The 13,249-nt window shown below is 42.2% G+C and overlaps 1 protein-coding gene across 4 annotated transcripts in view; it reads left to right on the top strand.

Moving 5' to 3' along the window:
• LOC147305163 (helicase ARIP4-like) overlaps window positions 1–13,249 on the top strand; it is an 82,940-nt gene that overhangs the window by 65,131 nt on the left and 4,560 nt on the right. For all 4 annotated transcript variants that reach the window (XM_086278828.1, XM_086278830.1, XM_086278829.1 and 1 more), the window contains 19 exons: window positions 2,224–2,357; window positions 2,583–2,756; window positions 5,774–5,991; window positions 6,162–6,344; window positions 6,870–7,003; window positions 7,744–7,940; window positions 8,100–8,303; window positions 8,392–8,530; window positions 8,613–8,790; window positions 8,901–9,113; window positions 9,335–9,453; window positions 9,615–9,739; window positions 10,342–10,441; window positions 10,536–10,741; window positions 11,324–11,499; window positions 12,068–12,264; window positions 12,446–12,645; window positions 12,758–12,847; window positions 13,083–13,178. In XM_086278828.1, the coding sequence (XP_086134954.1) occupies window positions 2,224–2,357; window positions 2,583–2,756; window positions 5,774–5,991; window positions 6,162–6,344; window positions 6,870–7,003; window positions 7,744–7,940; window positions 8,100–8,303; window positions 8,392–8,530; window positions 8,613–8,790; window positions 8,901–9,113; window positions 9,335–9,453; window positions 9,615–9,739; window positions 10,342–10,441; window positions 10,536–10,741; window positions 11,324–11,499; window positions 12,068–12,264; window positions 12,446–12,645; window positions 12,758–12,847; window positions 13,083–13,178 (3,083 nt within the window). The remainder of the gene's footprint in view (window positions 1–2,223; window positions 2,358–2,582; window positions 2,757–5,773; window positions 5,992–6,161; window positions 6,345–6,869; window positions 7,004–7,743; window positions 7,941–8,099; window positions 8,304–8,391; window positions 8,531–8,612; window positions 8,791–8,900; window positions 9,114–9,334; window positions 9,454–9,614; window positions 9,740–10,341; window positions 10,442–10,535; window positions 10,742–11,323; window positions 11,500–12,067; window positions 12,265–12,445; window positions 12,646–12,757; window positions 12,848–13,082; window positions 13,179–13,249) is intronic.

The raw sequence follows: 13,249 nt of genomic DNA, 5'->3' as shown, positions 1-13,249 counted from the left end.
CAGAATCCATTTTGCAGCTTAGGTACTAATTGAATGTTGAATTGAAGATTAAGTGATGCAAACACACACACCAAAGAAACACACTTCAGTATCCATTTTCTACTGGTGATTCAGCGTGGATGGGTACATCCAGCCTCATGCAACATTCCACTGTTTTCAGCTGTTTTTTCTTCTTCTTTTAAGAAGCAGCTATGAAAACAGATGTTCAGATATCAGACGGGTTCTGGGATTGCTTACTTTAGACTCATTTTAAACCAGATCTTTAAAAATGAGCCTTGAGTTATTGCTTGCCAAACAGTAACCAGTCAACCTTGAGATAAAAGCGATTGCTGCGCAATCCCTCGAGTAAGTTGCTGCTGAAGGGCAGAGCAAACCAACATTCACTCCGCTTATGCAACTCGTACTGTATTAGTTTTAACACCCACTGCTGGCTGGATAATAAGATTTATCCTACTGTACATATATATCCTTTATTTTTCTCCCTCTACTCTTCCCTCATCTTAAATTTCATTTTGAAACTATCTTCCAGTTACTATTGAAATCTATCACTGATGATACATATGCTCAGTCTGCAGCTGTATTACTCCAGGCTGCAAATAAACATGGTATAGCTCAACCCCAAATATGCTGTTGCCTTTACATAACAGCCAGTTTAATATAATATCAAACATGTGTCATGGATAGAAGTTCTGGGTTTATTCCCTGCCATTGCATACAGATGACATATTTAACTATTTGTGTAAGAGGTGTAGGACTTTTTGTTTTATTTGCCAGTTCAAAGTTGTCCATTTTTTTTCAACAATGATTTGTTTGTTCAATATTTCTTTTTTGAATAATTAAATTATTCAGCTTTACAATTTAGTTAGTGTAAATATAGTGTAAATAACTTTATAACGCTTATTATTAATAAAAAGCATAGCATTATTGAGGCACTGCAAATTATTTTTCCCAACATTAGTTGAAGGCTATAGCAAAACTGAAACCCGTTTGTGTAAATGTGAACACTGCACTGAGTTCTCTAAATATCTTCAATTCTTTTGACATCTTAGAAAAGAATTAGCCCGGAGACACAATGTTCATTTCATCGTCCCATATTCCAGTAAGCGTTTTACCCACTGTGGAAATATAGGATCCAGAAACAACATCAGCAAACACTTAATGCATTTAGTGTGCTAGCAGTACAGCAGAAGTCAGGTATCTACCTACTAGCCTAATCAGTCAGAGTTGTGGTGAAATTTTTTTCTCTTCCAGGGAGAGGTTTTGTGGTCAGATCGGACAAAAAAGGACCGGTTTGGCCAAAATGACAAGAGTAAAGGTCAAACCTGAGAACTCTGTCCCAGCTGTCATGCATGGTGGCGGTACCATCATGCTCTGGAGCTGTTTTACTGCCAGTGGTACTGGTACGTTGCACATAGTGGAAGCAGATCAACCGCTAAATGGTTGAAACTTGGATACAGTTGGGTTTTACAACTTGACAATGATCCCAAACACAAATCAAACCTGGTTTTGGTCTGTTTAATGACTGACTGTAATGTAATCAGTCATTACATTAGAATGGCATTCCCTATTGAAAATTTGTGGACTACACATAAAAGCTGGGTCTGTTCCAGGAAACCAATTTAAATTAATGCATTTTAAATCTACCAAGAGTGCTCAAATATTAAGCCAGAAGTATTCTTGTCATACTTGCTGAAAGCTACCAAAAGGGTCTGGTCGAGGGACATTTAACTAATTTAATAAAGACGGCCACATTATGTATGCTGTCCAATCATTCCATCCTAGAAAAAGAACAGACTGAAGAAATCAAGCTAACTTTCCCATGTTGTTCTAGCAGGTAGTGTAAATCAGGTTGTCCTTCAACATGAGGACACAAAACAAGTGGGGTTCTTCGAATGAGCCTAGCAGTAATGGCAGTAATTTTTCCTCCAAAGCAAAACAAAGCATTTAAAAAGTCTTTGATAATTCTTTGTGGCTTTTTCGCTGAGTTACACATTTCACAGCGCGCAACTCTCTTGGTTCCAATTTATTATTAAACGCTGACTAATGTAGCTTTAAAGAAAGTAATGATGTGACTATCATAATTAAGCCCCTGCGAGTATTCCAGTGTGAGAAGAATGATTCATCAGCAATCGAACACGTGCACAGTGCAAACTGTATGGTTACAGTTTGTGAAATTCTAAAACTAGAATAAAAGCAAACCGATTTGTTGCTGTGTTTGCGCAGGAAGTTACTGAAGGAGCATCAGTTGGAGGCAGTGACCAAAGCGGCCCAGCAGGAGGAGCTGGAGAGAAGGCGCCGTCTGGAGCAGCAAGGACAACAGGATTTCCCCATACCGCTGCTGCCCGAATACACAACTGGTGAGAGTGTGTGCACAAACATGCAAACTCGCTGCTCCATCAGACAGTAACTGTCTAAACTGTACAACAAACTGCAATTTCAAGTTTGTATCCAGGTTCAGAAAAAACGACTCGATTTTGCTTTCTTTTTGATCATCTCACAGCTGTTTTTTTTCTCTTTTCATCCCTCATTTGTCCCCAAATCTTCTTCCAATACTAACGTCACCTACGTAACCTTTTCTCCAGGTGATGTGACAACGCATGCGTCGTCATCGGCAACGTCAGCAGCATCTCAGCAAGAAGTGAACTCGAGCAGACGGGAGGTGATCTGTGTGGACTCGGGCAGCACGGGCATCAGTGAAGACGACAGCAAGGCTAACATACCCGCCTCTGTTAGCCCACAACACACACACAAAACAGGTAAGAGACACAGACAGAGGAAGGCAAAAAAAAAAAAAAGTAATGCCAAGTGTTTTAGACAAACTTAAACCAGCAGCTCAGTTCAGTTTGAACAAGAGCTTTTATTCTTATTGTCAAAGGACATCACTTGAAATCAGATGTTTCTCAAAGCAGACAGAAAAAAACTAACAGAAACAAGATGTTTGTCTGGTTCCAACGTCCCTTTTTTGTGCGTTTTATGACTGAAGAGTCGTTACTTAGCTGTGTTATTGCACGCTGTTGTTGTTTTACATTTCAAGGGAATACTTGAGGTTTCTTTCAGTCAGCATATTTCCTTTTCAGTCTTTAGAAGAAGTATTCAAAAATGCTTGTGTTAAAAAAAAATGTGAGGTATATTTTTAAAAAAAACTAAACACAGTTTGCATTTTGTGGACAAAGACTTGGAGTACTGACCCTTTTCTTGTAATCTCAGGGTGTATTTTACATGTATCATGGAATAATCGTAGAGGGGACGGTCGCCTAACTGGACAAAACCTTTAAAAAGCAGAATCCTTATTGTTACAAAGCCCAAACACCACAGTGTGCAGCAACTTTTCGTTTTTCGGGACATTCAGGATTTTAGTGTATTTCTTTTCCCATTCATTCCTCATCACGTTTAACAGAGGTTTGAGGGCAGATTCAACTTGCAGAAACTTGGATTTTAAGTTTAAGCCATCTGGTTATAAGCTCAAAACCATGTTAGGTCTTTAAAACTTCCAGGATCAATCTCACTTTAAGGACTGGCAGCTTCTCCAGGCTCTCAGTTTCAGCTGTGGCAGGCTGCAGACTTCCTCTTTGGGTTATTTAATTGGTTTGCCTTATTAGTGCAGAATGAAGTATTGTCCGTTTATGCTATCAGGCGTTGCACAATTGCTGTCATGACTTATGTAAAAGTGACTCATCTGTTCTACTCAAACATGTAGCAGTTACATCACAGTGTCTGTCCTACTGTTGGATTTCTTGGTACTGAAGGTACTGAAGGCTGCACAATGCAAAATCATAAAGTCATAAAACATTTTACTACAGTCGGTGTTGAGAAACAGTAGATCCACAGTGTGCACCTTCTCTTTTTCTTTACACAACATAATGTTAAAGTTCAAGCTTGACCGTAAAGAGGGGGGTGTGTGTGGGGGGGGGGGGGGCACACTGACCCATCAAAAGGAAATATCTCGCAACTGTAGCAGTTTGACGTTGTCTGGTGGAAACCTCACATCTCATCAGCCTTTTAAAGATTAAGCAAACCAGCCTCAATAGCCTCATGACAGGCATCTGTTTATTAAATTACACACTCTGTTTCAAAATGCTTTCTGAGCCCAGGGGTCTGGAAAGCTGATGCAGTAAAAGACCCGACAGATTGAATTTCCAGAAGAAAAAAAAAAGGAAGATTTGAAAGACAGCCTGAACTTGAATATCGAATGAGGTTTTTACTCCAAAAACCACAAGTCAGCACATATTTAGGTGTCCATTCATCTGCAGAGATGAACAGAAATCAGCATTTATGTTCAACATCACGTCTGTAAACTACAGGAAGTCGTATGGGTTCTGTTTTGTGACTGCAGCTCTAGTTTCGCTCTCGCAGCTGCCTCAGTAGAGCCGCTGGAAAGGAAGCGTCCCATTATTTCAAATGAAAACTTGCTGATTACTTTACTTGTGATTAAAAAAAAAGAAAAGAAAAGAATCCTTCAAGGGAGGATTTTGTAAAAACATTTAAACTTAATTACTAAAAGTCTTACAGCACCAATTTAAACTGAGGTCAAAATTCTCCCTGCTTCCTGTAAAGGTTGTGTGTCTGTGTGTGCGTGTGTGAGTTATAAATTGCAGGGTGTTTTCGTAGATTAGCTGCCATGTGCATCAGAATATTTAGAACCTTCAGAGAGTACATCATGTACTGTTCCCTTATTGCCCAAGTGCGCACTCTCTCACACCCTCACACAGTCACAAACATTCAGAAAGCCACTCAAGGATAAACACACACGCACACAGTTTGGTATAAACACATATATTTCAGTGTCGGGGCCAGAAGATGAAGGCAAACCGTAGACACACATACCTGCAACACAAACAAATGAGGATGGGAGGGTGAGAGAGATGGCCGTGATAAACAGAGACGGTTAATATGTAGATGTGAAAGCTGAGAAAGACAAAAGCAAAGAGGAAAAAAGGCAAATGTAAGGGGGAGAGGGGAAGGGAGATGAAAGGGGAAAGTGTGGGTCTGTGTGTGTGTGTGGGCGCAGATCAGAGTGGGTCTGTGGAGCAATAAAGCCGGCTAATCCTGGTTATGAGCCAGAACACACTCGCATAACAAACACACACACTTTCACCACAGTGGCACAGTGACATTTCTAGTTTGGGTTGCATAACCAGTCTCCCCCTCCACTCTAATCCTACTTGTATAACCAGCCATTCACTGCAGTTATATAAGCTCTCTCTCCCTCTCTCTCTCTCGCGCGCGCGCACACACACTAACATACTGACACACACCACCTCTTCCCGTTGTGCCCTCACAGGCTGCCAGCTTGTGTAACTTTAACCACTTGATACCGCTGACGTTGAATTCCTTTTTTTATCAGATATGGATTTCGGTCGTTCCATTTCCAAACGCGCACGCACATAACCTTCGCGTTTGAAGCAGCGTCATACAAGATGCGACCAGTGACCCCTGTTACTTGACATGAATGTATGAAGGCCATTAAAAAGAAGGAGGGCTTGTTTTCATTGGAATAGCTGCTGCAAGATTTCTCAATCTTTGGCACTTGGGCCGCTGGGCCTGTTTATTCACAGTCTCTCATTCTGTGTGTCTCAAAAGCGAAACAGCCCTGCTCACCACGAAAACAGCATGAAATGCACCGATTCTTAAAGTGTTTATCATTTAACCTAGTAGAATTACCAATTTTACATAATTAATAACTTCTCCAGTTTGCAATTTCTCCTCCACCCCCAAAAAAATGATGAAAATTTTTTATATGCAAGTGTTTGTGTACTCTCTCCGGCCTGCGCAGACGTCATAGATCTGAGTTCTGGCGAGGACGACTCCATCGTCCACGTTAGCGAGTCTACAGCTGAGGAAGAAGAAAGAGAGCCGAGCGACGCCCACATCAACGATACCCTCAACCAGCCGGACGCCCAGGGGAGGGTGCTGGTCAACCTGAACCATCCGACTACAGAGGAAGACATCTTCCTGTCGCCTCAGCTGGCCAGAGCAGTGAAACCTCATCAGGTACTAATGTAGCAGCACCTAGTGTAACTTTTTGAAAAATCCAAAAAAAGGAGAATTTATTCATTGTGTTTAAAAAGTCCTTTAATGTCAATTTTGTAAAGCCCCATAAATCCTGACCCCGGAGTTTCACTCTCTCTGCTTTTCTTATGCTGCCTCTTCCTCCTTCTCAGATTGGGGGAATCCGTTTTCTGTACGATAACCTGGTGGAGTCGGTGGAGCGCTTCAGCAGCAGCAGTGGATTTGGCTGTATCCTGGCACACAGCATGGGCCTGGGAAAAACGCTGCAGGTCATCTCCTTCATCGACGTCCTCTTCAGACGCACCCAGGCTCACACCGTGCTCGCCATCGTACCTGTAAGAACCCGCGGGTTTGATCTTGGTGTAGTAGAACGGAGAAGGAATCAATAAATGCTCAGATATATGGAAGAAGAGAAAAATCTAAGTGGATTAAATCAAAAGATATAAGTGAATAGATGAATAATAGAATAAGTGCAGGGACACGTTTTGCCTGCGAGCTTTCGATCGATAGAAAGTGTGTGTAAAAGTTGATGTGAAGAGAAACTCAGAGAAAAGGGCATGTTAATAAATAATGTTAAGATGTTCTGCAGCTCACGCTTGCATGAATTATTGATCGTATTTATCCTTGAGTTCTATTATCTTAAAATGATTTTGCATCAAAAGGGAAAATGAAACACAAAAAACGGAACACATTTGCTGGACTTGTGAAGCTGGAAGGCAACACGCTTGTTGCCTTTGTTTGGAGTGAGGTTTCTGAGCTGTCACTCTTATGACGTGAACAGAATTCTTATAGAAATTAGATGATAAGCTATAAGAGGGTTTGGTGATTTTTTAAAATGTATATATTTTTTGTTGTTCCAGGTGAACACGCTGCAGAACTGGCTGTCAGAGTTCAACACCTGGGTCCCGCCCCCTGAGGCTTTACCTCCAGATCCTGATCCTGCAGTGGTGACACCACGTACCTTTAAGGTTCACATTCTCAACGATGAACACAAGTGAGTAACAAACACACTTCTTTTTCTTTTTTTTTTAACCTAATCCTTTTTAAGATTGGGCGCTTAAAAACAACCACGTCTTTGTTGTTTTGCTCTATCACACTAGACAGAATTCAAATTGATTAAATGTTATGTAATCATCGAGGAAGAACCAAAAACAATAAAAATCCTGCAGGTTCTCTCCTCCTCACACAGACAGCAGGGTCAAAGCAGTCAGGAAGTGTTTCATTTATCTGCCTTTAAAAAAACCAAAAAGACTAAGCTGACCCTCTGGTCGGCCTGTGAGCTTAATCCCCGTCTGGCCCATCCTTTCTCCCGTCTCTCTAGTATCTTCCCTCCCAACAGCTGCTGGATTTCTGCTGGAAAAGATTTTCTGATTCTCACGCGTATGTGAATGTCTGAAAATATTTATTTAATATAAGATAATCGGATATTATTACAGGATTTCCTCCCTTCTTTGACTCATTTTCTTCGCCTTTAGTCATACATCTCACACTTTTTCATAGGTTTCACTTAAAGGTGCTTCGAATCACATTTAAGCTCATCACTCAAAGGAAAACATGCCTCCAGCTTTCTTTCTCTTTTTTTTCTTCTTTTTTTTTATTGAACTGTAATGAATGTTATCTTTTTAGGAAAACACTTTTACTTTGTGGATTGCTGCCAGGCAAAAATATATTTCATTGTCTTACCTTTGAGAAACACAAGCAGTAACCAACCTGATATCTTCTGGTGATATCCAGGAATACTACAGCCAGGGCAAAGGTGGTGGAGGACTGGGCTCGGGACGGGGGCGTGCTGCTGATGGGCTACGAGATGTATCGCCTTTTGTCACTGAAGAAGAGCTTCGTGGCTGGAAGGAAAAAGAAGAGCAAGAAAGCAGCGGGACCTGTCGTCATCGACTTGGATGAAGAGGACAGGCAGCAGGAGCTACTTAAAGGTTGGAGAGACTGGGGATGATGATAGAGGTTGCAGGACAGGAAGGACAGGACGTGAAGTAAAAATGGGAGAAATGCAAAGACTAGAAGTTTCAGATTACAGTGCAAGAACAATCAGAATTGCAAATTAGATTAAAAATATCCTCACTTGTTCTCTGTAGGTATCGAGAAAGCTTTGGCTCGGCCCGGTCCAGACGTGGTAATCTGCGACGAAGGACATCGCATCAAGAACTGCCACGCCAGCACGTCGCAGGCTCTAAAGAACATCCGAACCAGACGCCGTGTGGTCCTCACCGGTTACCCGCTCCAGAACAACCTGATTGAATACTGGTGCATGGTCGACTTTGTCCGGCCCGATTTTCTAGGTACGGAGCAACCTGTGCCTCGTTTCAGCAGACGAGCATTAGCAGTTAATGTCAACACTGCAGCTTTTACACCCTGTGCACATTTCAGGTACGCGGCAGGAGTTCAGCAACATGTTCGAGCGTCCCATTCTGAACGGCCAGTGTGTGGACAGCACACCTCAGGACATCCAGCTGATGAGGTACAGGAGCCACGTCCTGCACAGCCTGCTGGAGGGCTTTGTACAGAGGTAAGGGTCACTGTCATTGTCCATAAAAGAAAAGCTCAGTGAGGTTTTTGCGAATATTGATTGTAATTTGTCTTTAATCCAGACGAGGCCACGATGTCCTGAAGGACCAGCTGCCTTCTAAGGAGGAGCATGTGATTCTGGTGCGTCTGTCTCCCCTGCAGAGGGCCCTCTACACAGAGTTCATGAACCGCTTCAGAGAGGCAGGAAACACGGGCTGGCTCAGCCTCAACCCGCTCAAAGCGTTTTGCGTCTGCTGCAAGGTGAGGAGTGCGAGCGTGTGTCTGGATCTCTTCAGAAACTTTGTTTCACTGGTGACGATAATGACATTTATATATAGTTTTTTTAAATATAAATTTGCGTTATTCTTCAGATTTGGAACCATCCAGATGTCCTGTACGAGGCTCTGCAGAAGGAAAACCTGGCAAGCGACCAGGATTTAGACCTTGATGACATCACCTCTACAGGACGATGTCCGGCACCAACCAATCAAAAGCCCAAGAACCTGGACAACCCTAACCCCGTCGGTGGCCTGAGCCTTAACCAGCTGCAGGAGAAAGCCAATCAGGTCATCACATATGAATGGGTACGTTGGAAGACTATTAGAAAAGTGCGATCCAATCAAAGTTAACAAATGTTGGTACTGAAATTTTAAATAGTCCATGCTGTGTTCAGATGTGAGAAAACTGGCCCATAGTTCCCATCTGTAACCTCACTTTTTCAAAATCAGTGAAACTGCTTATATAGGAAAAACCTCTGAAGCTGGTCTGCAAGCAGTTTTTACAGTCTGTCTTCTCACGCGGACAGGCAAAGGACATCATGACTGACTACAAGCCTGGCATCCTGGAGAACTCTGCAAAGATGGTTCTGCTGTTCCACCTGATAGAGGAGAGTGTCAGAAAGGGAGACAAACTCCTCGTCTTCAGGTAAAAGATGTAAAAAGTGCTAGGATGCAGATTTTTGATTCGAAAGAAAAAGTAATAAAAATCTTTACTTTTCAACAATTTTGCATTCCATTACTTACACTCGTGCACCTCATGGATCAGATTTCTTATCCCCCCCCCCCCGTCCGTCTGCCTTCTTGCAGTCAGAGTTTGTCCACGCTGACCGTGATCGAGGATTTTTTGGCTAAGAGACCAGTGCCTCCATCACCCAATGTGCCCAGCAGAGACAGACCCAATCAAAACTGGGTCCGCAACCTCAACTACTATCGTAAGTAATCATGAGGTTTCGGAGGTGCGAAACAGCGCTCTATGTAATATGCTAAACCGAGCCGCTAATTATGCTGAACTGATGAGTCTGTTCTCTTTGGGGGAACTGACTGCAATGCTTTGGGTGCTGCCACTCTCATTGACTTGCCATGAGTGCTGCCACCTGCTGGTGTTTTCGATTTCTTTAAATAATACCTATATGTTGATTTATCATTTTTCTGCAAGCCAGTGTTTTCATTTACAGCTGTTCTATTTGTGGGGTTCATGTGTCGTAATTGATAAGAATGATCCACAGATATTTATAAAGATCTGTCATCCAAGATCAAATTACAGTTAATGTTTTATTTTAACTGGTTAGTTGAGCTCTAATAATATGAATCCTCAGCTGTAACTTGTCTCTATATACATGGTACTTTATCTGTACAGTCCATATAATAGCATATGGGGATTCAAATATTGAAGGGTAAAGTTTCACTGTACTGTGAAACAAGCAAGCAAGCGGTATAAATTCAGAGAAAAACAGGAAGAGAAGAGCTACAAGAATATAAAACTTAAAGAACATGAGAACCTCTTAGATATGAGTTGCCGTGTGATATTTTGAAGGACTGGATGGAAGCACAACTGCCTCAGAGAGAGAGCGACTGATAAACCAGTTCAATGACCCCTCCAACACCTCCGCATGGGTTTTTCTGCTGTCAACCAGGTAACACGCTCTCCACACTAATTATATCAATATTATAGGTCATAAATCTTAAAAGGAGTAATCAGCTTACTGCTGTCCCGTCTGTTCCTGCCAGGGCTGGTTGTCTAGGTGTGAACCTGATCGGGGCAAACCGCGTGGTGGTTTTTGACGCCTCCTGGAACCCGTGCCACGACGCCCAGGCCGTGTGCCGTGTCTACCGCTATGGGCAGAGGAAGCCGTGCCACATCTACAGGCTGGTGTGCGACTTTACGCTGGAGAAGAAGATCTACGACCGCCAGATCTCCAAACAGGGCATGTCTGGTGAGTCGGAAACATGTGAAAAAGCGCTGCAGAGAGTTCCAACGGAGCTGCAGTCAAATAACCTCTCCTAAAATATGTGCGTGGTAACGTTTTAGTTACTTAAAAATGCATTGCATACAGGAGCATTTGTCACAGACATTTTCCTGTATTTTTAACCAGAAATAACTCAAATTTTAAAAAAAGGAGGAGGAAAGGGAAAAAATAAGGAAAAATTATAAGACGTGGAGATTGTATTCAACCTCCATCATCCTCACTTCATGGAAATTTCACTCCCTTCAAACATCTGTCAGTGTTGAAATTCACTGAAAACCCCAAGTGTAGGTTCCTCTGTGCGAGCAGAACCCCTAAAACTAAATAATAAGCTCTGAGGTAAAGTCAGAGCTCTTCTGCCAAGAGGCTCTCGTCTGACACTGAAGTGTCTCAAGTGTTTGTTGTAAGCTTTGTCTGGTGAGACGAATACATCAAGGCCATTCAAATGTAGCCATTTCTGTCTACATTTTTTTTCCTTAGATGAATCTTTTTCCAAACAATTTTACCTCAATGTCTTAGTTCTTCTGCTTTTTTTTCCTTTCTGTCAATCAGACCGCGTTGTGGATGACCTGAACCCCGTGCTGACCTTCACCAGGAGAGAAGTTGAGTCTCTTCTTCATTTTGTGGAGGAGGAACCAGACTCATCTAGCATCCATCTGCAGCCCAACGACAGAATGGAGAGCATCCTCAAGAAGGCCCTGCACCTCAATCCCCACCTGATTACAAAGGTATGAGGAAACATATTGTCCCCATACGCCCTCTAGAGGCGATTACAAATAGAGCATAGACGCTCCTGCACTCCATTGTGTATTTTTTCCATTGTTCACTACGATTTGATGAAGATAAAAACTTGTTTTCTACAGACAGAAGTCTCCTTAAGTAAGCTTGTTTATGTTTTAGAGTTCTCTGCTAATTGAATAAGCCCCTAGCTGTCATTACAGCAGGATGACATGTCCAAGTGTGTCCATAGTTGCCAACTAAAATCCATTTTTGGAACTATGGGAAGTATGCCAAGGAGTTACAGTGAAGCTTTGTTTTACATTTATAACACTATTTTAAACAGCTTGTGAGGTTCTGGAGATTAAGACGTGATGAGTCATCACATAATTACACCCCTTTTTGTGGCTCGCTTTAAAAAGCAGAGAATCTTCCAATTGGCGTTCTCATGAATTTTATTAAATTGAATTGGTATAAGCTGGAAAAAATATAAATGTATAGGATGAGGTCATCATAAGTGAGGTAATCGTGCAAACTTGGAGCAGAACACTGATCAGCTTTCAACCTCCTCCTTTCTAGCAACCATTCCCCCACGAGTCCTTGCTGATAGACCGCAGGGAGCTGAAGCTGAGCAATGCAGAGAAGAAAGCAGCAAAGAAGGGCTACGAGGCTGAAAAGAGGGCCTCGGTGCCATACACCCGCCCTTCCTACGCTCACTATTACCCTGCCAGTGATCAGAGCCTTACCAACATCCCTGCCTTTAGCCAGAGAAACTGGTTAGTAATTGACATCTACAATCCCAGTATGTATGCTAACAAGCTACCGTAAATCTAGTTCGTATCACTTGTCTCATAATCATTTTAAAAGGTTGAGCATTTATCAAGTAAACCCTCCTTCAAAAAAATAAAGACAAGTCATAAATCAAGAGTAAAAAACAGAAAATCTCTGTCTATTCAGGCGTCCTCCCACTAGCACTGAAGAGAAGCCAGTGGCCAGTGTCAGGCCAGTCCAGTCAACTCCAGTCTCTATGATGCCCCGCCAGGCATCTGCAAGCTCTGCCCCAGGCAATGACTCTTCTAAATGCAGCCTCGGAGGCTTCCCTGTCAACTGCCTGCAGAAAGCTGGCGTGTTTGTACAGAAAATTGTCACCACCACTGGTAAGCAGATTCTCCATGCACTCCATTTTATCCCTATTCTTTCTGTCAGTACTAAAGATTACTATTTCTTTATGGCCTTAAACTCTGATTGTCTTTCTTTATCTCTTTATAGACATAGTGATTCCAGGCACCAACAACTCCACAGATGTCCAGGCCAGGATCACCGCTGGAGAGAGTATCCATGTCATCAGGGGCACTAAAGGTACAATACCGCTTTGTTATACATGTCAGTTCTTTTGTGCGGTGGTCACAAAATGCAGATAATTGTGTGAACGTGTCCTTGTTCCAGCTGTTTTTTGTTTGTTTTTTGTTATTATTGAAGAGATTATTTAAAAAAAACTTTTGGTATTTGTCGAGTTAGTCGGGTAAAAAGATGTAATAATGAAATGTTTTCATTTAATTCTAATAACGGTTTTGTTTACCTGTGGCTTTCATAGGGACTTACATCAGGACATCTGATGGCCGAATCTTTGCCATCAGAGCAGCTAATAAGGCCAAGTCGGTGGAGGAGAGTTCAACAGCACCACCCAAAGGTAGGATGATTCCCTTACAATAACACCTCTGAAAGCATGTAACCCTAGTTACTGTATTTACGTACCATGTC

Source organism: Aulonocara sp. 'chitande type north' Nkhata Bay, linkage group LG20, assembly GCF_057382095.1.
Source record: "Aulonocara sp. 'chitande type north' Nkhata Bay isolate Kocher_YH1m ecotype deep benthic linkage group LG20, A_spYH_male_GT1.1, whole genome shotgun sequence".
In the NCBI taxonomy this organism is placed as follows: domain Eukaryota; kingdom Metazoa; phylum Chordata; class Actinopteri; order Cichliformes; family Cichlidae; genus Aulonocara; species Aulonocara sp. 'chitande type north' Nkhata Bay.
This window is presented reverse-complemented; position numbering and strand designations above follow the sequence as displayed.